Below are 24,473 nucleotides of genomic sequence, written 5' to 3' on the forward strand. Positions count from 1 at the left end.
TCACGAAGCCCTCCTATCTGTTGTCACAGCCGGAGGCGGATGAGCAGGATATTCGGGCGGCCGCCCCCCAGCTTCCAGATCCCTCAACTCTGTACCCTCCTCGCCAGCGTCCCGTCTTCTCCCATGCCGATCCTGTATCGCAGGCGGCTTCTTCGTGTCGTACGGCGGAGGCGCCTCGCCCAGCTCATTCAGCCCTTCCATCGATCGTGTCTCCGACCACGGCGACCACCTCATTCCACGCCGATATCTGACGTAGGCACTACCGACGAGGACTCGGTCCTCGGGCCAAGCGTGTCGGTCAGGATTACGTCTTCGTCTATGGCGGTTCCATACGAATGCTATGAATGTGCCGACGGAGAAGACGGCGATAAGAGGTATGATGACCCAGACGAAGGGCTCTGTGGACATGCCACCGCCGCTGCTGCTAGTGGTCGACATGTCGAGTGTACCTAGGAATTACCCAGGCGTTGATGTGATGTCTCAAATCGGATAGTTTGTAGAATTTGTCGGGTTTTTAGCATTTGCAGGTGTCGAAAAACGTTTTATGCCGGTTAGAATAGTCGATACTCGACGGTTGCGGTTCTCGTAATTGTGCCCAAGCTGGTGATACCTCGTCTTCTTGATACAGGCCGGGTATCCCACCAGCAAACAAACACCACTAACAAAAACCGAAATCGAAAAGACAGTCGATTTTTTTGTACCAATGTTTCAACACTGGCAGTATATAAATGCCGTCATCCCAAACCACGGCAGCGCAAGTGCCGAGATTGAATCACGAGCCGGTGATGTCAAGGTCTTGGACATCATTGCACGAAGCGGACACAACCCACCTTTTTATCCCACCAAGACCGCACCAGTATCTCATGCCAAAACGGCTGACAACCCACGGCACGTACGGGACTTGCATGGAGGGGAGCAGCTTAGCACCCAAGGTAGACCACGCAATCCGATTTAGCTTTTGCAGCGAGGCACAGCGAACACGCAGCTCAGCAACAAGAATACGCACATGGTGGCGAAACGAGACCCGGGCGTGAACCTTGCGGAGCGGCTATGGTTTACGCCTTCTGGATCCGTGGCAGCCAGGAATGAGCAACGGAGGGCCTCCAGGAAGGGCCAGGCAATTTTTCGGGCTGCTTTTGGTGCACCATCTGGAGCTATTATCAGGATGGCGTTGGTCGGCCTGTATGACGGGTGTAGCGGGGACAAGATTGGAGTTGGAGGAGGAGCAGATCGATCGGTGGTTGGGCGGGCGAGTGGAGAAGAGTCTGGTCTTAGTGGTCTGGTTGGGCATGTACTGGCTGTTTTCAGGTGTCGTGGTCGATTTTTGGTGACTTGACTGGAAAAATTCAACCTGGTCGGCTCGGACAAGACCAGGCCAGGCTGTTCCAGTTACTAACTTGACTGGACACGGCTCGTTCGGGTTTACGGCACTTCAATGGAATCAAAATCCTTGCAAGCAGATCGACCTCATTGTCCCAGGAATACCTACCTAGGTAGGCGATTGGCACGTAGATTTTACATCACACATCAAATGTTATCTCCGGCATTGCCAACTCAAGATGCCCTTCCCCATTTCCCACAATTTGTCATGACAAGCACTGCCATAAATCTGCAAATACGACAGAATGACAGCCTCTGTTGTCAAATATGCCCCTCTGGCTCACCCACAGCATCCTGCAGCCAGTTTAGCCATGTCGTTTCAGTGACGATAGGTGAGGCTTCAGGTCAGAAGCAAGGCCAAAGTTAATGGACCGTAGCCGCCTCGTATTGCAATCCGCCCTGGTGGCCGCAGAATCGGCCAATATCAGTTACAGAAAGTTTGTTGGGTAATTATGCTCTTTGCGTCGGGAGAGACCCAACGTATTCGAGCTGTGAAGTGCTCAAGTGGAGTAATAGCCCAATTCTTGGAGTATTCAGATATGCAAGGCGTACTGGTCAATAGTCTATTAATCTATCACCTGTGGTGCAGAACTATCCCGCAATTTGGTATCATAGATATCATGAAAGTTTGTTCTGATACCAAAACATGCGTAATCTTGCATATAACTACAGTGGGGGGTCAAAAGTATTCGAACAAGGGAAGGAAGGTATCGCATATCACGTTATGTGCTAAGGCATATTGAGCTGTGTTAGTGTATACTTGGATATGTTCAAATACCTTTGACCACAGACTGCAGAACCACGTATTACGCCACCAGCGTGATAAGATATCGTTCACTGTCGTTCCTCACGAACCACTGAAACCGTACGGAAATGTCAACTATTGCACGAAAATACACCCATCAGCAATTACATCAAAATTACACAACTCCCTCATTCAGAGTCCAACATTCAAAAAGTCCACAGCACAAATATTCGTCAAGCCATGGCCATATCAGCTTGTTAGCCCACCGAGGCTGAGGACCCACATCTCTTCACGCCTGTCACAAATGTCAGCTCCAGTCCCGACAACTTCACAACTCTCATAGCTGCATCACCGACACCAACTACTCGCCAGTAACCCCCAGGCGCAATCCCAACATGCCACGCGCAATTCGAGGTTCGCCCCATTCTTTTCCCCTGTCCTTACTCCAGAATCCCCGAATCGTTGACGCCAACTAACCAACACCAGGCGTGCTCATCGAGTGCGATCCATCGATAAAATCCATCATAGTAAACATCGACAGCGCCAACCATGATTTTATTATCGAGGACCTAGATGAGGAACGCGTCGTAGTCAAGGAGAACATGGTCCCCCTACTTAAGCAAAAGCTCGAAGACGTGCGTTTCACCACCACATCAACATTCTCGCCCTACGAACTACAACTAACCATCTTTCTACAAAGCGCCTCAAGGAAAATCTCCCCCCCATCGATGAATCAGGTTCCGAATAACACAAAATACAACACGACACATCTATTCTTATAAACTACAACTTCTCAAACGTAGGCTTCTTCTTCGAAAACACACTCATCAACGCACTCGGCACATCACCCGCCTGCAGCGCCACCGAATTCCAAATAGTCGTATATCTCAGCGCCGCCGCCGTGCCATTCTCCCTCCCATAATTCAAAAGCTCCTTCGTGCCCTGCACCGCAACGGGACTCTTCTCCGCCAACCGGCCTGCCATCTCCAGCGCCGCCTGCACCGTCCGCTCCTTATCCTCGTGCACCTGGCTCACGAAGCCGACCTGCAGCGCCTCGCGAGCGTCAAAGTCCCTGGCAGACATGCATACGTCCTTGACCCACGACGTAGAGCCCACAATCTTGGGTAGACGAGCCAGCGTGCCGATATCCGCCGCGAGCCCAATGTCCACCTCCTTGACGGCGAAGCGGGTATTCGAGGCCGCGAGACGGACGTCCGCGCAGCACGAGATGTCGATGGCGAGACCTAGCGAGACGGCGTGGAGGACACAGATCACCGCTAGACAAGTTAGCATAGACCAATAGACTACAAAGAGGAACACATACGCTTCTCACACTTCTCCATCTCGGAAATACAAGTCTGAAACTCCTCAATATGCCCCCTCAAAGCCTTCGCCTTCCTCGCGGGGTCCAGATCCCCCCCCTCTCCAGACAACGGCCCCTCAGAGCTCGCAGCCGAAACATCCAAACCCGCCGTAAAAGCCCTATCGCCCGCGCCGCTCAACACCACAACCCGCACGTCCGAATCATCGCTAAGCTGGCGGAACACACGGCCGAATTCAAGCCACACTGCTCTCGAGAAGGCGTTCAGTTTTGCAGGGCGGTTGATTTCGAGATGTGCGACAAAGGGCGAGGGAAAGGTCACCCGCATGAATTCGTAGGAGGAGTAGGCGGACGCCATGGTGGTGGAAGTGGACAGCGGTTAAAAGAAGGGCGCCTGCAATTGATTGGTCTTGTAGAATTCTCCCACGATATAAAACTCGTGCTGCGCTGCTTCAATTTAAATGTAGTCACGGCTATGATGGAGCTTGAATTTAGAGGTCCATCGTCAAGTCGGTTGCGCCGCCGGTTGCGATGAGCTAATCGCCGCGGAGCCGAGGCTCTGTTCACTTCGTCTCCACTTTCCCCAGTCTGCATGAAGTGTCAACCTCACATGCAAAGGGTCCATACCAATTCTTCCAAGCATCCGTCCGTTTGGGCTTTGATATTTGATACTTTGCTAACACTTGGTGTGATGCGAATGCGAACTTGAACCCACTCTGAAAATTGCCATACATCTGAGTATTGGCTATCCCGTATTTGTTAACAAAGGAGTGATATCGTGGTTCCACTGATAGAATTCATGCCCTGAAACACGGCAGGCATGCCAGCTCCAAGTCCGTTAACTTCTATTGCTGTCAAGATTCACTCCCATTGTCAAGTCGATAAATTATCTTTTATGAACATTGCGGCCGTAGCCTAACATGGATTACTACCGTTACCTCAAGGCCAAGCAGTCAATCTGACCACTAGCCAAGCGAACCACTACGAAGCAAAGTGTCGATTTGATAACCATTAACAGTACATAGCCTCCCTCTCCAAGGTTCAGACAGTTTTTGTCATTGTGCCTGCACCAAACTGATTTACATGCCCTGTCCTTGCCCGCGCAAAAAAAGAGTTAAAAAAGCAGAAACCAACCAATTCCATCGCGGCCATTTTCAGACGGTATTCACAGAAGCAAGGTGCCGCACAGAGTGAAAAGGACTGTAAGGCCAGTGACGATATAAGGTGCCTTATCAACGGCGCCAAGGGTCGAGACACCTGCGCTGTCGGACTCCTTAGCTCCGCCGCTGCCAGTGGGAGATGCTGAGCCGCCAGTGACGCTAGCGGTAGCGGTACCGCTGTCACCAGCGTTCTGGGAACCATCGCCATCGAGGTCAAAGCCAGGGCCCTGGCCGGCGCCGCTCTTCATATACTTTTGAGCCTGATCGGGCATCTGAGGGACGAGGCTGGGGTTAACCTGCCATCCAGCATCAGACGTAGGGCAACTGGCGGAGTGGGTGGTCGAAGCAGCACCGCCGGCGCCAGTGGGGGCAGGATTGGCCTTGAGAGCAGACTTGAAGGCGTCGTACTCATCCATTTTCTCGACAGTCTTGGCCTTGAGGCCGCCCTTGAGCTGAACGATGCCGTACTTGTTGTCCTCATACGAGTACTCGTACATCAGACCACCAGAGTAGACCCCAGTCATTTCGCTGTCCATCATGGCAGCAACCTCCTCAAACTTACGAGGCCGGTTGTCAATACATCCGTACTCGGACAAGCTGTAAGATAATACCGTCAGTCTTTGATTCACTGCGCCCAATGCGGGTGGAAACTGCAACTTACAAGATAGCAATGCCGTAGTCGGTGAAGTTCTTAACCTTCTGGTCCCAGCCTGCCTGCTTGAAGTTGGTGTTGCACCAAGAGTAGTCGTTGAAAGCGAAGAAATCGGATCGCATGTCATCGGAGCCGCAGTTCATGTAAAGAGCTGTCTGCATTCGGTTGGAAGAGACATCGGCAGCGGAGTAGCCGACTGGAACCTTGCGGAGACCACGGGAGTTCATGTAGTTCTTCATGTCACGAGTAACAGCCTTGACATAGGGAGCAGACTTGTCGGTGTTCTTTTCGTCGTTGATGACCTCGTTACCGGAGAAAAAGGCAAGAGTGTTGGGGTATTTGGCGAACATCTCGACGGTGGCAAAGACACTCTGGAGGTACTTGGCATTGTACGAGGGACCGGGGTTGCCACGGTTGATGGAGTACTTGGGGTTGTTGACATCGAGGACCAGATAAATACCGGCATCCTGAAGAGCCTTCATGCACTTGTCGTGGTTGAGCTTGTTGTCGACAGCATAGACACGGATTGTGTTGACACCAAGGTCCTTGAAGTTCTCAATATCGCGGAGACAGACGTCAGTGTCGCCAAGAGGATCCTCGTTGGCTGAAGAGCCGCCGGGCTGATAGTCAATACCGCGCAGGTAGAATCGCTCCTTGCCTTTCCAGAAAGCTGGACAAATGATGTTAGCACAAGTCTGGTTAAAGACGCCAGATAGTCGAGGCGGAGAAAGCCGTGAGGAGTACCACCGCCAGGTATCCAGGCGAATATAAAGCGCGTCTACATGTTTAGAATAGAGGGAACTGAGGTGGCTTACCGTTGCCGGAAACTGTGACGGTAGGGAAGGTATCGCGCTTGGTGGGAGGCTCCTGTTCGGTGGGAGTCGGCGATGCGCTGACGGCGCCAATGGCAGCCAGGGCCGACGCAAATACGAAGCCCTTCATGTTCAATTGCTATCAGGCGGTAAGGCAAACGGTATCAAGTACAGTTGTCGTGATTTTAATGGTACGAATTGATGGTAATAAAATCCCCGAGAGAGTGGAGGGAAGTCAGCGAGAGGAAGTCAGCGAGGCCGAAATAATTAATAGCCAGGCGTACAAATTAGAAAGAAAAGAAGAAGAAAAAGTGAAAGGTCCAACAACGAGGGAGTTGGAACAATGCCAATGAAGTGGAAGCCGCACGAAGAAGTAACCAGCAAGGTGTTGTTGGAAGAGAGAAGGAGGTTCTACAAGAGGGAGGCGCGAGAGAGAGGGGAGGACATACTGTATGGAAGGACGGACCTTCACAGCCAGCCAACATGAGACTTGCGCGTGCATGTACCAAAAGTCCAAGACAGCACTACTGACATGCCAGAGTTGGACTGGGTCCAGGCACAACCATTCATGTTCAATGTCCAATACACCAGACTGACCATACCGGTGGAGGCTTGAAGCTGGTCACTGTGCGACTTGGCGGTTGAAAAGGCATCAGGGGGTGTGGCCATCAATTGCTACTCGAGAGATCGCCCATGTTGTTTCTGCTCCCTCCCTCTTGCCAGCATCTCAGGGGTGCCTCGATTGATCCACGCACCACCACTCCAAAACAATGCCTCTAGTCACCCTCTCGTGCCATCCTCCTGTGCCATTCGAACCTTCAAACCTCCTCTCGCAGGAATCTGGCCAGGGACACGGAACAATGGCTTGCCCATTCAACGGCACTGAGCCACTTTCCCACCCATGTTACTGGTCAATCCACGCTGGTGGTGGATAAACGGGACAACACAAGAAGCGCCGCCAAGCTCGTTTTGACTGCTCGCCAAACCTTGAGAGACGCGGGTATTCCAAGTCGACCAAATTCAAAGCCACAGGATCTAAGCGGACGAGTCGTCCTCAAACAGTAACGGGGCATAACCAATATTAATCGTGATCGGATGCCACGGATTCACTCTAGGAGAATTCGGTGTCTACCAATATTGGAAAAGCAAGTCCTCACGAGTCCCTCCTGATCTATTCCTGATCCATCTGTCAAGACGAGAAGGGAGATGGAGCCACAACTGATTTGTTTTCCAGGGATACAGTGTGAATGAAACTTCATGCTGCCGCCTCATTAACCCCATTTGCATGATTGCGACGTCTGATTCCCATGCCGCTAAGTATGCGGGAACAGTTGTAGGCTCAGGCTCCTATGCCAATTTGCTATGCACGACTCTACATGATCGAGTTCTACTGATTGTTCAAACAGAATCCCTGGCACGACTGCTTGAGAGAGACCGAGTTCGTGTTCTATCGGGCCTGATTGCGTTGGCTTACTCTCTCAACCAGTTCAGCGCAAATTTGCTTGCATTCGCTGCACACATGCAACACCTGTCCATCTTCAACTACGACACGATGGGTACTACAGACAATGTTTGTTGATTTCCATCTTAGCCGGCCAACAATGTCAACTAGTTGCGAAATAGTTGCCCTTCTGCGCCTCGATGTCTTGAAACGAGTCGCCCATCAGTTACAGATTCATGATCCATGCCCGATCGTCCCCGTCCGAGCCAGGCCTGCCCCTGAAACCCACTGCCACCCATCCGCAACTTCTCCACACTGTATGAGGGTTGGCGGGAGAGGGGGTGCGTGAACAATCCTGGGACACGCAAACACGACCATTCCCTTTCCACCCGCTGCTGGATACGTCAGGCGTGCTGGAGAGCAGTCTGGTGGGTGTAAAATTTCACATCTAGCAGTCCTGGTCTGGTGTGTGCACAGCCTCGCTCGTGTTAGGGACCAAACGAAGCCAAGTCATTGTAAATGTTCCATTTCTTCCAAACCGACGGGGTCAATACGCACCTTTTCTATAGTTAGAACACTCATCCACTTAACCCGGTAACAGGTACGGGCAACCATACCAAGCGTCTCGTCACTATGAGTGTTCCGTCTCAAGGTAGCAAGCACATCTTGACTCAGCGGCCAGTTCAAGACTCTTGAAATGCAGATAGCCGTCAAGACCCTCACTCCCAGGCTCACCACACGTCATTGAGGGTCGTCCAGCAAGGGTTCACACGAGAGCCAAGGGTTGTTTCGCTACCCCATCTCTTCCCTGGCTAGTCTGACCGTGAGGCTTTACGCGCCTGTTGCTTTGGACATTACCCTTATCCACTTTGTAGCGCGATCGTCAGGGGCGTTTCCAGTTGAATCTCGAACCGGCATTCGGCACTCAAGAGGCGTAAATAATTGATGGTCAGTTCATGATAGTGATGCGTTGTTTTTGAGAGAACTTGTCTTAATCGTCTGTTCTCGGCGTGTAAGATGATGCTGGCCTTCTAGGCTATAATGGAGGCTAGGTTCGATCCGTAACGCCGCCAACGGTATCTTGGTGTGGTGTAGTTGACGTTCGTAAAACCCTGTTGCCAAGACTCTAGTTGAACGTAATCGCTCGTTAATCTTAGTGGTGCAGTCTCTACTAAAATAATGTCCCAGCATTAGGCGAATATTTTGTCACAATAGGCAACTCGACAAATAAGCAAACGTTAACATGGACTATTTTGACACATTAGGTGACAACTTTCTTTACCGTCATCCGCAGGCTACATTGTGTTCCGTATGGACTCACGAACATACAGTTGCCCATCCTGACGCGACTATTTCATACTAAGGCGGGCAAATACTTATGACCACAGGTTGTAGCTCTGCTACCAATATCGCATCTGCCATCTCAATAGCCGCATTTGGTATCTGCAGTCCGACACGAGAAACATCTCCTCAGTCACAGGTAACATCACCGACAAGGCAAACACGGTGCAACAAGTTCAAGACTATGCATTCCCAAGGGAATCTACCCAAACAAATTCGTCCTCTACAACTCAGGAACGTCAAAGAGTTCCGGTAAACCACCCCAATTCCCCTTGGTTCTCTCCTCCCAGTATCCCTCCTTACCAGTCTTAATCTTCCATACCTCCTCCCCATCAGGACTATCGTCCGCCTTCACGAACCACCTTGGCCGATGAACATCCCCCCTGTCTTCCATCTCTCGGCGCCGAGCACGCTGCGCCTCCTCCAAGTTGTGTTTCCACTTCTCGGCGTCGTCCAAGTCGCCCTTCTCAGCGAGGCGTTGATCCGGACGCAGTCGCGTGTCCGTAGGGGCCATTTTATCCTTTTCGATTTCGGTGATTTCATTGAGACGAGCGGCAAAGAGCGTCATGCCGTAGGTTTGGGATGGGTTGTCCACCATTTTGCCGGCCTGCCAGATTTCCTCGCTGGCTGCTTTGCCGGGACCGACGGTTTTGAGGCTGCCGGTCCATGTGCCGGTTAGACCGCTGCCAGTGTCGCTGCCGTCGGGACTAAATGTAGTGACGTGAACGTCTTCGGCCCGCCCGCCAAACATGCCTTTGCTTTTGAACTCGACGCTGGCTTTGTGGCCGGTTGTGTCGTTGGATACGTGCATTGTTCCTACGGGCTCGACGTACTTTTCGCCCATGACGACGTTCCGGAGGAACATGGTTGCAATGTTCCAAGAATATAGCTCGTCGTTGCCGTCTGCCAAGCGCAGGACGACTCGCACGCGGCCCTCTGTGGTAATTTCGGCGCTCTTGCCCCAGAACTTTTGCCCAGGAGCGGGTGAGTGGGAGAATGACCAGTTTGCCGAGTCAGCTTGCATGGCTAGCCTGACGGGTCGATGCTGAACCTTTTCTACGAGAAGTCGGAAACCACCTGGAATATCCCTGCTTGTCCTGACAAGTTCAAACGTTTCACCAAGGAGGGGGTTGAACGGTTTGCGAATAGCTCGTTCCTTGGCTCGGCCGCCGCTGAATTGAGATACTGCAAATGCGGCGACAAAGAGTAGTCGTTCTGTTGCGCTCTTCTGCCTAGCCGCCTTGTCCAACAGTTGGGCATATTCGAGTGGCTCAGCAACCTTCTGGAGTAGGGAGATGGGTTCATTGGCGGACACAGGCATACTGATCGTGCTAAGATCCTTTCCGACATTCTTGCGAACGAATGCAATTAGACTAGGTGGTTGGACTAGGGCAGGTGGAATTCCGGTTCTTCGAGTGATGGCTTGGTCTAGAGGGAGAGGTGTGAGATTTTTCGGCCGAACAGGATAGACGTCGCCAGCCCCTTCTGCACCGACTCCCTCTTCATCCTCGATTGAGGAAATGGACGAGCTTTCGTGAATGGATTCCTCTTCGGCATCGGTTTCTGGTGATTCGTCTTCGCTACCATCAATCTTGACAACACCAGATTTTGCATCCTCGGCATCAAAGAATTCGTCTGTGGATGTTGTTTCAATGCTCATACGAGAAGCGCCTCCGGCGGATGGAGGGTGAGGCAAACGGCGTCGCTTACTATTCGCGATCAGGGCGGTAAACTCGGAGACAACGGAATCGAGATCGGCTAGTAGAGCTTCGCAGTGACCATGCAGAGACTTCTCCTCCTGGGTTACACCACGAGACCTTCGCTTAGACGCGCGACGGGTAATAGTATCTGCGGCACCAGTGGTGCCTCCTGGTGATGGCAGAGCCGGAGAGGATAGCGAGTTTTGTTGAGCAGATGTTGGGTTGAGGCCAGATGCACTAGATTTGCGCTTCCAGAATGACTTCTTTTCCGCTGCTGGCGGGAAGTAACCATCCTTTCCATCTTCGTTTGAGATTACAGAACCAGGGGACAAAAACTGTCCACTAGGTGACGGTTTCGGCAATTGGGCAACTTCCTTGGTCAACCGGCGGAGGGCATCCCTTGTTCCTACTACACGACTGACAAGGGTCTCAACTTGCTGCCATTCAACGTTTTCGGTCTGGCATAATTCCGGCGTCTGCTTAAGCACGCGGCCATCGAGCTTCAAAGTGGGCTTTGACGGCTTGGTGAGTGTCTCGAGGCCGCGAGCGAGGCGACTAGCTCGCTCCAGTGCTCGCGCCCAGTCCTGAAACTCCCTGTCATTTGGCGCCCTCAGATGCCAAACCTCGGCCCCGGAATCAATGCTGATTTCTCTGCGTCTCTCATCAGCGGCAATGGCAGCTAGACTAAGAGGAATGGCTCCGCGCAAGGCAGACGAGTTTCGGTTGTAGTAGTACGATAGAGTGCAAGTCGAATAATCCAGCGAGAAGAAGCGGCGGGCATAGCCCTGTCCCTTCTTGCGACGTCTCTTGGAGAGCGTGCCGACGTGATAGGCCAGAGGCGCACCAGTAGTGTCGCTCTTGCCGGCTGAAGAAGTTGCTCGTCCACGTCCATGGCTCGGGAGACTATCTACGGATGCCGAGGGACCGTTCTCATTGTTTGGGCTAGTATGCTTTCCCAGACTGGACTGGCTGTTCTGAGCATTCGGCAACTGCAGGTTGGGCAGGTGATTCGTCGTCTGGGGCGGGGCGCCGGTTGGATAGGTGAGAACAACGAATGTAGCCGTCTTGGAGGTTTGCTTGGAAAAGGTGTTGTCGAAAACTAGCCCGTACATGCCGCCATCGCCAGGGTGAACATCGTGTGTACCCCTGGAGACCTTGTCCGCCTCGCACTTCCCATGCCAAGAGATGGGGATGAAGCCCTTGCCGATTAAGAGGTCTTGCGCTGTAGTCTCCTTTTTGGGGAATCGACTGCCTTTGCCATCCGTGGTTCCGTGAATTGGACCGCCGTCGAGCTCGTCACCGTTCGCGGCGAGGATGGTAGTTGCGCCGCTGCCTGGATGCTTCACAATGCCAAAGTTACTGTTGTAGTAAAAGTGTCAGCAATGTTTGCGGTCGTAGGAGCTGTGTTATTTGACATTCGGTCTCGAAGGCACTGACATGGACTTCTTGTTCGGCTGCACACTCCACGAGAGGGTGTTATCCTCGTCGACCCTCACCCAGCGGACGATGTATGACTGTTTGGGGATCTGGTCAGCGCGAACTTGAAGATAGTAGCCATGATTGATGTTGGGATCAGATGCTGGGCTCTGCTGGCGCGGGGGCGGGGAGAGTGACAGCTGTCCCTTACCTTGCTATGGACCTCAAGCTTCTCAATGCCAGCCATGATGCCTGTTGTTGCACCGCAGGCTCGGTGTGGGAGGGAGGAAGTCTAGAGGTGGTGAGAAGCGCGGCTGGAAAGGCACATGCAGCAAGAACGAGAGTACACAAGGAGATGTCCTCTCAACAGCATGCCATGTCTCCCCTGGCGTAGTATATGTAGGCACCGACTTGGCGGGTTGGGAAAGGGTTGGGTTGGTGTGGCTGTCGCTGATGTCGGTCTCGGCAGCCCACGATCGCAAGGAAAAGCCGGGGAGTAATAAGGCTTTGAACTCAGAGATGCAGGAAGTTTGTGCAAGGCAGAGCTGATGTCAAGGGACCAGAGTGGCCGAGGTATCATACGGAGAGCTGCAGTCGGGCGCCACGGAAGTCTGCTGGTCACGGCGAGAGGACATGGACACATGCGTGCAGCTGGCCAACGGGAGCCGGATGTTTTGGACCAGCAGAACTGGCTGGCACTGGGACCAGCTTGGACGTTGGCGATTTGATGTGCAGCGGAGACTTGGCGACTCCAGTTGACCCTTGCAGGGTGCTGACATGGGGCTGACCACTGAACACTGCTCGACTGCACGGTGCATCTCCAGCAGTTCAATGTTGAATTATGCCACGCCGCCAAATGCATGTGCACAGCAGGCCAGGCAGTTCCATGTCACTGGCAACATGAACGATGCACTGGAGAACACTAGACATGTGGCCTCTCAAAGCATGACCTGTGGCTCATGCCATGTTGTCCAATGTCAGTGGAAGGCATGAACATGTCAAGGCTGGCTGGCTTCACTTGGTGCACGGCCACATCTCGCAGCAGACGCAAGTCCGATGTGAAGTATGAACACTCTGAATTAATATCTCTGTTCCACGACAATATGTGGTCATTGCCATGTGGCCTTCAATTTTGTTTACCTCAATAGCACTCACTCCGTCGTTGCGCGATTATCCATCTCCATATGTGGCATCGGGATGCACGGATGGAGGTACGGACCAACTCCTCCAACCGCACCGGCCGATTCATCTGGTTTTAGTCGGGAAGCCACGGTAATCGGTAAATATGGGAAACCGGATGGCAAAATCAACTAAAACATTCACATTTAAACAAGTATCTGGTTGAGTAAGACAGCCAGCCACCCCAGGGCCTCCGAACAAGGCCAGGTGTCTCGTGTCTCGCGGTCTGATCCGGCCGTGGGAAACTGCTGACAAGGATGAAGTCTCGTATGTGCCATCAACAGCCTTGCGCTTTACTCGTGTCAGCGGGTGATGTGGACATGTTGGCCGATATCATCATGCGCAACCGTCTGATAATCTACGATCTTTTGGCACTGCAAGCACCGGCATTGATGACGAAGTCTTAATGTTGTCGCTGGAGCCTTGCAAAGACTGCCCTGTAGTTAAGCAGTCGACAGACTACTTAAGTACATGGCCATATGGGTCAAGCATTCTCAGGAAGAGGAGCAAGCAGAGTTCCTGGCTCTACCTTTCAAACCATACGGTTATTGTGCATAGTCCTGTGCTGCACAGGCTGGGATACAATTGATATATGACTGGCACGTCCACCATGCACTTCTACTGCACCAACGACGGCACAGTCGCCTCAATGCTTCTGAAATAGACCACGCAAGGCGACGGTTGACTCGAGTCAACGTCTTTGGCGAAGGACCGTGCCTCTTGGTTCATGACCAATTTTGCCGTGGGTGGTGGCGGTTGAAGAATCCTATCAGACCAGACACTAATTCTATTTATGAATTCTTCTTAGCACGTGCGACATTCCACCAAGAACAATCCTGCAGTCTTGTGCGGGAACTTGCCCGCCCAGTTTTGCGTTGACATGCAGATCGTCACATAATGAGGTGAAGTCGTGACATGGACGGCCTGGCATAAAAGCATATAACCTTCCATTATTCCTTGGGGTCTGCACCCTGCATCGATAGTGCCAATGTCTGCATCCATGGGTGTTCCAAGGGATCCAATTCTTCATGGTGCGTCCAAGAACGGAGGAGATCGAGGGCAAACTACTCCGTATTGAGACTGGAAGCTGTTGTCTGTCTGTCATCTGTCACCAAACAGCTTCAGGGTTCAATGTTGGCGGATCAGTTGGATTCAGGGGGACACCTGGACTGACATGCAGCGCCATCACCAAAAATGGCACCAAAAGCCCGGTGCCAGATTCTGCCCTTCCAGTCACCTGCTTGACCTGCAACAAATGGACCACTCACCTGCGACTGGAGCCCCCGACACCCGTCAACTGGATCAATCTTCGGCGCTACTTGAGCACTCAACTCAACTTTGACCTGCCAAGCGTCGAGTCTGGTCAACTTCCATTTTGGCTAAACCCCCACTGTGGAGCGGACCATGCGTTGGGCTGGGATTGAAGACCCCAGTTCGTATCATTTGGGCACTCTATTGATTGGTGAGAGCTTGCTAGGCCGCATTTGACTCTCCTTTTCTGCCAAATCGTCCATCACTCCTCGAACATTGAACCTTCTTCGACATCGCAACCTTTTGTCCGGGTTGAGAGTTGCGCTCCTAAGCGTCTTACTACGCTTTTCCGTCCTTCTTCCTGTTGTTTTGCATCGCCTGTTTCTCTCTGTCAAGTCCTAACCTCTACTCGACAATCGTGGGTGCTCGAAATTTGCTTTCTGACCCTTCCCGATCCTTGTCCATCCTCAACATGGTCCGCGAATAACTTCCGTCTTTTCTCGCACGCGACTGCTTCCCACGCTCATTCCCGCCATTCCAATTCGATTTCCTCGCTATCGAAGCGCTTTATCCTGCATACGGAGTCCTGAACAAATATTTTTTGCAATACCCTACAATATATAGTACACTATAATCGTCCTACACCATGACAAGCGTCTTGAGCAAGCGCCAGCAGGCGCGCAACGAGAAGGCTCTTCAAGAACTCGTCAACAAAGTCCCCGGCAATAACTTATGCGCAGACTGCCATACGAGGAACCCAGGTTGGTGAAAACCTCTCATCCCAAATTTCCGCCCTTGGAATTCTATACTGACATCTTGCGTTTTGCAGCCTGGGCATCATGGAGTGTATGGAAGCAGTCATTTCCCTCGTGCGATCCGGCTTTTCCATTTGCTAACTAGTCCATAGTTGGGAGTTTTTCTATGCATGCGTTGTGCTGCGATACACCGAAAACTGGGCACACACATCTCCAAAGTCAAGTCGCTAAGTATGGACAGCTGGTCCAACGAACAAGTCGAGGTACGCCGCTCTGCTATCTATATCCCAAGTCTCGGCTCCAAATAACTGACAAAGGATTCCAGAACATGCGCAAAGTCGGAAACGTCGCTTCAAATCAGATATATAATCCCGCGGGCCGAAAACCACCTGTACCCATCGATGCTGACGAGGCAGACTCAGCCATGGAACGCTTTATTCGCCAAAAATACATTCATAATGTCGCCGCCGAATCTAGCAAGCCGCGCAGTCAGGGATCCGATGAAGGCACGCCGCCGCCGTTGCCACCTAAGAACTCAACAAAATTCGGATTTCGATCAGCCTCATCCATATTCCCGCTTTCATCGCGTGCAAAGAAGGAGCAAAGAACCATAAGCAGCTCGAGTGCTGGTACATTGGCTTCTCCGACGCTGCCGAATAAGCCCTCCAAGTTGTTTGGAGCCACCGTGGATTATGATGGACCGGATGATACTGAAGTGAAGCTGACGAGGCTTCGGGAGATGGGGTTTCAAGATGCTCAGCGCAATGCTATTGTTCTTAAAGGAGTCAATGGCAACCTGGAACGGGCGATTGAGGCCTTGGTCCGCTTAGGAGAAGGCACAAATCAATCGCCGGCACCCGCACCACCTCCCCGAGAGCCTACACTGCGCGCAACGAAATCCATGACTCCGTTAAACTCCTCATCTGGTTCAACCGGTTTGGGCCTGAGTCTCAACGTTCCTCAGAAGCCGGTGTCTGACCGACCAACTACCTCGTCCACCACGTCTACTAACCCGTTCGACATGATGCCCCCGGCTCAACCACAAACGGCCCAATCTACCGGCACGCTGCATAATAAAAACCCATACAATGGCACGAATAATCCATTCGGAGTTCCTTCACAACAGGTCGACCTTGTTAGCCAGGCATTTCAAGGTCTTAATGTGTCGACGTCAGACCCGGCTTTCTTCACCCAGACTAATGGAGGACATACGGTGCAAATTCCACAACAACAGTATCAACAGCAGCCATATCAGCAATACATGTCCCCTTCTGCCCCGACAAGTCCACAGAGCTATCAGACGATGAACTTCCAGAGCAGCATGACATACCCGCAGCCGATACCTCAGCCCCAGCAGCCAATGCAGACTGGTTACAACCCATTCTACTCTCAGCCATCAAGCCCGACTCCGATGCAGCAAGGTTTGACGGTGAACACTGCTCCGGGAGGATTCGCAAACAATCCTTTCATGCGATCACCAACGAGAATAGCATCTCCGTCGCTTGGTCAGATACCGGAGCAAGCTCAGTCCAATTTCACACAATCGCCGTTTCTGAGCGCGTCACCACAACCGTTAGCAACGTCAGCAAATCCCTTCTTCACCAGTATGCAACAGCCGCAGCCCCAAGCACAGGCCCAACCCTATGCGGTGCAACACCCTCAGCAACCATATTACCAGCAGCCTCGGCATGACAAAGCATCGATAATGGCGTTGTTCAACCAGCCTGTGCAAGGCATCCCAAAACCTGTGACCACAAATACAAATACAGTGACGACAACGCCGAGCATCCCGGAAAACCAGGCCGTATACACACAGTCTGCGCCAGCGTTCCCAGTGACACCCCAGCAGCCCCGAAGCGTGTCGCAGCCGATACCCGGAAACACAAATCCGTATATGAATCAAGCTACGGCCCAGCCGGATCCTTTTACATCAAGCAGGCATATCAGTAGGGAAAGCATGAATCTTGGCATGGATATGGCTTGGACGAATGGACGACACAGCCCAGATGCATTTGCGAGCTTGAGCGCGAGACATGTATAATGGTAATGAGGGAGGGCAAAAAATGAAGGACTAAAGCATTTGAATATAATTCATGTTGAGTGTACATGGATGTGGGCTTGTATGATATAGATAGCAATGTTGTGTAATGAAGATCCATACTGAGTCCGATGTGTGACATTGACAAGATCTTACAAGTGTGCGAATGTGTGTTGCACAAGTGCACTGTCCGGTGGGAAACGGAAAGAAATGATTTGGGCCGAGAGCATTGACGCAGTAGCTAATGATGGCTCATCCGTGAATTGGGTAGGCTCTATTTGCTGTTCTTCGCTGCTGTTCACATAATGTTCTTTCAATGTTCTCAGTCAGACTTGGTGATGGTGTCTCAGCCACACGCCGGATATCGAGTTGACAACCGATTCGTGCCCAACACCAACATCGAGACAAGTGCGTACCAGCCTTGCAATCCCAGCCCAAATTAAGACACAATACTGCAACCCATATCCTCCATCTAATTACCAGCACGGTGACGAGCTGAGTTTACTGTATGGTTCACGGCTGCGGCGGGCTTGGCGGAGAAGGCTCACAATTGGCAGGTTGGAGATGCAGGGATGCACGTGGCTGCAGACAGTATGTGAGGGGTCCAAACGGACTGTACAGGCACAAAGACAGCGAGACCCTTGGGTGATCAACGTGCCTGCCAAAGTGATCAATGGCACGAATGTTGGTGAACACTCCCAGCTCGCCCGCTGAAGACACAGTGCAAAGTAAAAGTCGGAAACAGTTGGGCAGGATTTCTAACGGTCTCGGTGTTGAAGGGCTTGGCAAAAAGACCCCGCCCCGCCCAAACCGGCCGGAAGTTTGAGTGTTGGCTACTGCGGCGCCGCCTGAACATGGCAAAGGGTCGAGGTCTGGGCGTCCAGTCCAGGTCTGTGTCTCAGCTGACTTGTCACCGCTCTCTCCCCGACACCAACCATTTTCGCTTTTTCTTCCTCCCACATCTCACATCTCAGACATCCGGTTTCACAAACTCGAATAAAATCGACCACAGCTTCGCTTCGCCCAGGCAAAAACGCATCACGCAACGCACTTTAAACCAATCTCGATTAATTTCCCGTCCCACGGACCAAGGCTACCAAATCTTCACCGATTATAAATCGTCGCTCTTGCGCCCACACATCTGTCAGACCCAATTCGCCACTTCAATCCAACCACCACACACTCTGCCGACGTCGCCAGCTAGACTGCCCGCGACGACTTCTCAACTCCACCGAAACACATATCAAGACAGCAACCGTGGAACAATAACAATGGCGCTTTTAAGTAACCAGAATTTAAATTGTAGTAGTAATTACGGCGAGGACGTTGTTGCCCGAGTCAACGTCCTTGCCTCCTGCTACATTGTCGACTCTGCCGCCCAGCTTAAGGGCATCCACTACTGCACTACCGGGGTTGCAGGTACGTTTTTATAGTATTCCCATTCCTTCATATGAATGGGTGATTATCTCCATAGGCTTCTTGAAGCCCCGCCAATTGACACCCTGCTAACCAATCTACCAGGGGCGGAGTGGTATTCCTGAGGTCCCTACCTCAGGCCTTCCTTCTCCTCCAACAAGCCCCCCCCTCGCCGCGCTGACCTCGTCCAACGAGCTCGCTCTTCTTCCTAAGAATAAGAAGCGTGACAATTCGGGCCGCCGTCGCCCGGAGCGACGAGGGGGGGCAGCACTCATGATCAGGGAAGAATGTGAGAGATTCTTTTGTGAGCCCATGAAGACAGTTTTCCACGGTGAGAGGAACCTGTCGATGAATGGATCCGGCCTGTCAGGTGCTTATTTACAAACGCCGCCGCCAGAGGACCGCTTCTCCGACGCCTTCCAGCAGAGCGCCGATATCAAGTCGCATGGATTTGAGATTGATGCTTGGATGGAGGTCTGGGACTATGCTGGCGGTGCGAGCTTCCGCGCCTTTGTGGCAAATGACGGACATGAGAAATCGCTGTTCGTCTTTTTTGACATTGAAGGCGTCATGGGAAGAGATCTCAAGAAAGCGTGAGTCACTGTTCCACTTTTTTCTACACGTCCCTCTCCAGGCTGAACTTGATACTGACTATTCGCCCTAGTCTTATGGCTCTCATCGAGCTTGCCGACGGACCTTTGGACTGCGCACACATTGTCAACTGCGTGGATCGTCGCATGCCCGTTGAGGAGGCACTCGAGCTGACCAAGAGTCTTCAGTGGGTAGGATTCGAAATGACCACTCTGGACCACTGGGCACACCAACTCGATGTCACGAGTAATCGATGGGTATTCATGGGAATGGAGCTCTAGGAGTGATTGCATTTTCTAATGCCATTTGGACCGAGTGTGCCTGCATCGAAATCATGCTTAATCGTTCGAGTTACTTTTCAGCCTTCTACTTTGATTTAGCTATTTGCCATTCGTTTTTTGTTTTCCAGTTTGACCAAAAGCGGTAAAATGCTTCCCGGCGTCTGGCACACGAATACCACGAGGTGTAAAGTCTACTTTATTTTCGTACTTTTGTTCTTGTTCTATTACTTGTCTATGTCTGATCTACAATGTACGATCCGGAGGCGTTGTAGCATGCAAATTAGTCACGTTTAGCTTGTCACAGTTTCTGGTGAATCAGTTCACAGCACAGTCGTTCGAGTCTAGCTTTTATAGTTTGCAGGAAATCCTCTTTTGCAGGTGAAACTGAATGAAACTTGTTTATCCCGAAATATCAATATGTCCCTTGAAAAGTGCCAAATCGTTCTATGTCCATCTATCATGACAAATCTTGCTCAAATTGTCTCACCAACAGGCCCTTCTCTTGCAAATACTCCTTGACCTGCTTGACTGTGTATTCACCGCGGTGGAACATGCCCGCTCCGAGAGCAGCATCCGTGGTAGTCTTGTCAAAGACCTCTTCGAAATGGGCCGGGTTGCCTGCCCCGCTGGACGCAATGACGGGTATCTTGACGGCATTCTTGACCTGCGTGATGAGTTCGAGGTCGAAGCCGCTGTTGGAGCCGTCCTTGTCGATGCAGTTGAGGAGTAATTCCCCTGCGCCCATGGCCTCAACTGCCTGCGCCAGCTCGACGACGTCCATGTCCCGTGTTTCTCTGCCGCCTTTGATAGTGCAGGCGTACCAGCAGTAGGGCTCGCCCTTGGGGCCTGGGAACTTGGTCTCGATGATGTTGTGGCGGGTGGCGTCTATTTTGGGCACGTAGACGCGTTTGGGGTCGACGCTCACGACGACGGCCTGGTTTCCGTACGCGCGAGAGATTTGCTCGATGGCGGTGTTGCCGAAGAGTTTGCGGCCGAGGGAGTAGTATTCCTCTGCGGCGATGACGGCGTCGCTCCCGATGGAGACTTTGTCGGCGCCGGACTTGAAGTACATGGTGGCGATTTCGAGGGCGGAGACCTTTGTGCCGTCGGTGTCGACGGTGTCGCGGATGCCGCCGCCGATGGTGAGGGGGACGAAGACGGTCTGCGATGTTTGGCGGAGGATCTCGAGCATGGGGAGGTCGGCGATGGGGCAGTCGCGGAAGGATGTGATGTTGAGGAAGGTGACTTCGTCGGCGCCGTCTTGGTAGTACTTTTTGGCCATTTCGACGGGTTTGCCGAGATTGCGGACGCTGCGGGAGTCGTCTTTTTCACGGACATCGTACTGGTCGCCCTTTGTGACGACGAGGTCGCCTTGGTCGTTGGTGCGGACGTCGAGACAGGCTATGACTCGCCGTGTGAGGCCGTCCTGGGGTGAGTATGAGGGTGAGGTGGTCGAGGCGGAAGATGGTGCGCCGAGGGTTTTGGCACCCTCACCTGTGAGAAATGCGCGAAGGGTTCTCAGACCTGCTACGCCGGACTTTTCAGGGTGGAATTGTGTAGCGTAAATGTTCCCCTTGGCGACGGCACCGACAAACGTCTCGGTGCCGTAGGTTCCTGTTGCGACGGTCCATCCTTGTGACTCCAGTTGGCCCTTGATATAGGGGAAGCGATACGTGTGGACGTAGTAGTATTTCGAATCCGGGCTGAGGTCATACATGGATTTCCCAGCAGTACTGGCGCTATTCCAACCAATGTGTGGAACGGACTTGGATGAGTCGTCGAAGCGTCCTAGGGAGCCCTTGATGACACCGAGACCGGCAACGTCGGGGTCTTCGACGGAGCCTTCAAAGATGGCCTGCAGGCCGACACAGACGCCCATGAACGGTTTGCCCTCATCGATGTGTTTCTGGATGGCGGGGAGATAGCCCGCCTGAGAGAGTTGGGAGAGACAGTGACCAAAGTGGCCTACTCCCGGCAGGATGAGTTTCTAGATATTGCGAGTCAGAACCGCGAACTTTTTCTTGTGTATATATCAGATGAACGGCAAGCTGATGCAGCAACGACATACCTCTGCTCGGGGCACGTCCTCCGGTGACCGGATCCAATCTACTTCATATCCAAGCTTCTCAATGGCATTCACCAGGCTACGAATGTTGCCGGCCACATAGTCCAGCAAGTGAACCTTGGGCATTGTTGAGCCCCTGTGAGTAATGGGCCGAAATTGAGAGGCGATGCGACAATCGGACACTTGCTGAGCGGCTAGAAATGGCAAATTTCCTTCGTCCGGTGATGCTCACGATTCGGTAGGAATTGATGTCCAGGGACAGAGCACGGAGGTGCTGCAATTTCACAGAAAATAGAGATGGTTTGAAAAAAGTGACTCAATCGCAAATGCCGACAAAGGCGCATAAGACGAAGTGGCATGAAATTCAGTTGCGATGGCGGGGCATTTTCAGCCCCACCCCGTTCTATCGATAATGTGAGAGGAAGGAGCGAGGGACAGGGCAGTTTGGTGTGTCAGAAAACGTGAGGTGAGATGGACCCTTGCCGCTTAGCCAAAGACGGCCAGCATCCATGAGTGATCTCCAACGCTCATGTTGAAATCCAGACGCGTGATGCAATGGTAGAGTAAGACATCACTTTGCATATGAGTCTAGCTTTCAAACGGGCAAAATTTCATGGCTACTTTTGCTCATTCATATGCATAGGAGGCATGCGAGTCATCTGCACGTGTGAATTATCCATGTTGATGTTTACCTGAGACGCTCATTTTTTTTCCTTTCCTGCTTTCACAGGTACAACCTTTGCGCCTCTCACTCATCCGCCCACCATGGAGAGGCCAAAAGGCGCGTTTACACCTGATGAACCTGGCGCATTACCACTCGACCAAGTCCTCGAGCAAATCATCAAAGACGATCAAGAAGAATGGGAATACGAGTACTCAGCTATAGAAACAGAGGCCAGTCGTCACCCTAGCTCCCTTCTCACGAAGGCGACATTGCTCACAACTCACAGACTTTCTACCTAACGGTAGAGCTCTCATATCCCGAATTCAAAGACCCCTCGGCTAAAGCACCTCGACACAACCGCGGCGGGTACTACAAAAACTGGACAGAGCGAGGCGAAACTCAGGATGCTCGTCCTGAACCGCAACAGCCCAAACGGCCTCCCAGCAACAACAGCGACAATGGCAATGACAGTGATGAGGATAACGACAACGAAGAGGCTCCCACAGAGCAAGATGATCAAGACGATGGCACACCCCTTGACCCAGCCCTTCTTGCCATGAGCTACGGTAAAGAAAAGATAACCACGCCTCCACCATCGGACAAGAAAAAGGGCAAGCAACCAGAACCAGCCCAGGAAGCTGAAGCCCAAGATCTAGCCCAAGAAGAAGCGGAAGAACCACCCGAAACAGAAGACATCCAAATCCTCGACCTGCACAGCTCCAATCCCCTGTTCTCCTACAGAGGACGCCTCTTCGAAGGTCACTGGGCGGAAGTAGTCGGCACAGAAGTCATCCTCGACAAATCATCATCCGGCAGCCTCCCCTCCCTGCGCAACCTACCAGGCGACATATCCCTCCTCGCAGCCAGCTCCTCGCGAATAATGACGACGGAAAAGATACCGCGCCCCAAAGTACCGGAAGACGACACCCTACGCCCCATTAAAGAAGAGTGGAACATCCGCATCCCGGTTGGCAAAGACCCGACGGGTGAGCGAGCAGAGCAGACTGGTTTCCTGGAGAATCTCATGGCTTTGAAGCTGAAGAGGGGGGATAAGGACCACGTCACGGTGTATGCTGTGGATGGGAAAGGGAAAGACTGGGATGACAAAAAGGCAGTTGACTACAGGCCCAGACGAAAAAAGATGGGCGAAGAATTTGGTCGGGACAAGCGCAGAAAACAGGAGGTTGCTCGGCGGCCGAAGGGGCGGCCGAGTCTTGCGACGAGGTTGGAAGGGTATCCTGTTGGGTTTAAGGGTAGCGCGAGCGGGGATGTTCCTTTGTCGACGATGACGCCGACGAGTTGGGAGGATTTGGATAGGGAGGATGAGGAGGAGAGTGGCGGGAGTGAGGAGGATGATGAAGATGAAGATGAGGATGAGGATGTTACTATGACGGGTTGATATGCGTTGTGGTGTAATTTAAGGGCAGAACTGGAGGCCTAAACTAGCGACGTCAATGTAAGTGTAAGACTAGGGAAGGAATTTGGAATAAGTTACCAATTGTAACATTTGTTTCCCACTCTGATAGCACAAGGTGAAAGTCTCCGAATCCTCATTAGCATATCACGAGGCTAGATATACTGAAACCCTGAAATTGAAGCTGCGACATTCAAGAAAACAAAACCATGAGCTGTCGAAAACCATACTCTTTCCAGTACCTAGGTGCTTTTGTGCATCAGACCTAATATTAACCCTCATATTTCAGTGTCTTTTGCGGCCTCGAAGCACAGGAAGAGGAATTCCTGTCCCTGGCAAAACAAAGTGACCAGTCTGATACTTGCAGAAACCAACCTCAGTTTACTGCAAAGTTTGCAAATACATTGTTGGTTATAGCTACATAATGTTCCGGTATCATTGGCTTCTTGTAACTGATTTCTAGAGTAGAGCCGAGGACGCCCACCAGTCTTGCAAACAGAGTAGCAATTATGTAGCTTTATCGAGTTCTGCTATCGTTTCCCAGATCAATTATCATTGTAAGTTGATACATGTCGAGTTTGTGAAGGTGATGAGGCATAGTCGGTTGCGTTCGTACTAACACTGTCGTACATTGGCTTGGAGCTTGCTGCAATGTCAATTGGTGGATAGTTGCAACCGTGCTTGTTTGTTTCGGCAATAATACTATCTCAGAGGAATGGGGCGTATCATTGCAACAAGAATTCGTATGGAACTACAACATGTGGGGGGTACAGCCTCCGGCCGGCCAAAGCACACACTGTTCCGTCATAATATGTAATGGTATCGTGCCAGATACAAGCTATTCTTGGGTG

General features: G+C 52.0%; 11 protein-coding genes across 11 annotated transcripts; 6 read left to right on the top strand and 5 right to left on the bottom strand.

Annotated features, from left to right (window-relative positions):
• On the bottom strand, window positions 1–438 carry VFPPC_14629 (pgaD-like domain-containing protein; the record flags this gene model as incomplete). Its single annotated transcript, XM_018292397.1, has 1 exon — window positions 1–438. One exon carries the CDS (start codon window positions 436–438, stop codon window positions 1–3), a length of 438 nt encoding a protein of 145 aa, XP_018139497.1.
• Window positions 439–1,006: 568 nt separating this feature from the next.
• VFPPC_18125 (hypothetical protein) lies at window positions 1,007–1,336 on the top strand (the record flags this gene model as incomplete). Its single annotated transcript, XM_022429781.1, has 1 exon — window positions 1,007–1,336. One exon carries the CDS (start codon window positions 1,007–1,009, stop codon window positions 1,334–1,336), a length of 330 nt encoding a protein of 109 aa, XP_022285193.1.
• Window positions 1,337–1,435: 99 nt separating this feature from the next.
• VFPPC_16557 (hypothetical protein) lies at window positions 1,436–1,747 on the top strand (the record flags this gene model as incomplete). The annotated part of the gene is made up of 1 exon (XM_018294310.1): window positions 1,436–1,747. The coding sequence occupies one exon, from the start codon at window positions 1,436–1,438 to the stop codon at window positions 1,745–1,747; it is 312 nt and encodes a 103-aa protein (XP_018139496.1).
• Window positions 1,748–2,908: 1,161 nt separating this feature from the next.
• Window positions 2,909–3,804, bottom strand: VFPPC_14628 (enoyl-CoA hydratase/isomerase family protein; the record flags this gene model as incomplete). The annotated part of the gene is made up of 2 exons (XM_018292396.1): window positions 2,909–3,402; window positions 3,450–3,804. The coding sequence occupies 2 exons, from the start codon at window positions 3,802–3,804 to the stop codon at window positions 2,909–2,911; spliced, it is 849 nt and encodes a 282-aa protein (XP_018139495.1).
• Window positions 3,805–4,611: 807 nt separating this feature from the next.
• VFPPC_16556 (1,3-beta-glucanosyltransferase gel1) lies at window positions 4,612–6,200 on the bottom strand (the record flags this gene model as incomplete). Its single annotated transcript, XM_018294309.1, has 3 exons — window positions 4,612–5,203; window positions 5,268–5,928; window positions 6,074–6,200. 3 exons carry the CDS (start codon window positions 6,198–6,200, stop codon window positions 4,612–4,614), a joined length of 1,380 nt encoding a protein of 459 aa, XP_018139494.1.
• A 2,875-nt stretch (window positions 6,201–9,075) lies between these two features.
• On the bottom strand, window positions 9,076–12,215 carry VFPPC_14627 (oxysterol-binding protein; the record flags this gene model as incomplete). The annotated part of the gene is made up of 3 exons (XM_018292395.1): window positions 9,076–11,911; window positions 11,990–12,066; window positions 12,180–12,215. The coding sequence occupies 3 exons, from the start codon at window positions 12,213–12,215 to the stop codon at window positions 9,076–9,078; spliced, it is 2,949 nt and encodes a 982-aa protein (XP_018139493.1).
• Window positions 12,216–13,404: 1,189 nt separating this feature from the next.
• Window positions 13,405–13,554, top strand: VFPPC_18126 (hypothetical protein; the record flags this gene model as incomplete). The annotated part of the gene is made up of 1 exon (XM_022429782.1): window positions 13,405–13,554. One exon carries the CDS (start codon window positions 13,405–13,407, stop codon window positions 13,552–13,554), a length of 150 nt encoding a protein of 49 aa, XP_022285194.1.
• A 1,490-nt stretch (window positions 13,555–15,044) lies between these two features.
• Window positions 15,045–17,194, top strand: VFPPC_09574 (UBA/TS-N domain-containing protein; the record flags this gene model as incomplete). Its single annotated transcript, XM_018288090.1, has 4 exons — window positions 15,045–15,159; window positions 15,228–15,244; window positions 15,306–15,416; window positions 15,479–17,194. 4 exons carry the CDS (start codon window positions 15,045–15,047, stop codon window positions 17,192–17,194), a joined length of 1,959 nt encoding a protein of 652 aa, XP_018139491.1.
• Window positions 17,195–18,462: 1,268 nt separating this feature from the next.
• On the top strand, window positions 18,463–19,479 carry VFPPC_14626 (ornithine decarboxylase antizyme; the record flags this gene model as incomplete). Its single annotated transcript, XM_018292394.1, has 3 exons — window positions 18,463–18,603; window positions 18,713–19,200; window positions 19,272–19,479. The coding sequence occupies 3 exons, from the start codon at window positions 18,463–18,465 to the stop codon at window positions 19,477–19,479; spliced, it is 837 nt and encodes a 278-aa protein (XP_018139490.1).
• Window positions 19,480–19,936: 457 nt separating this feature from the next.
• Window positions 19,937–21,670, bottom strand: VFPPC_09573 (imidazole glycerol phosphate synthase hisHF; the record flags this gene model as incomplete). The annotated part of the gene is made up of 2 exons (XM_018288089.1): window positions 19,937–21,466; window positions 21,548–21,670. 2 exons carry the CDS (start codon window positions 21,668–21,670, stop codon window positions 19,937–19,939), a joined length of 1,653 nt encoding a protein of 550 aa, XP_018139489.1.
• A 639-nt stretch (window positions 21,671–22,309) lies between these two features.
• On the top strand, window positions 22,310–23,607 carry VFPPC_09572 (transcription factor TFIIIC, tau55-related protein; the record flags this gene model as incomplete). Its single annotated transcript, XM_018288088.1, has 2 exons — window positions 22,310–22,442; window positions 22,514–23,607. The coding sequence occupies 2 exons, from the start codon at window positions 22,310–22,312 to the stop codon at window positions 23,605–23,607; spliced, it is 1,227 nt and encodes a 408-aa protein (XP_018139488.1).
• Window positions 23,608–24,473: the final 866 nt, after the last annotated feature.

The sequence above is a fragment of the Pochonia chlamydosporia genome, chromosome 7 (genome assembly GCF_001653235.2).
Source record: "Pochonia chlamydosporia 170 chromosome 7, whole genome shotgun sequence".
Taxonomy (NCBI): Eukaryota; Fungi; Ascomycota; class Sordariomycetes; order Hypocreales; family Clavicipitaceae; genus Pochonia; species Pochonia chlamydosporia.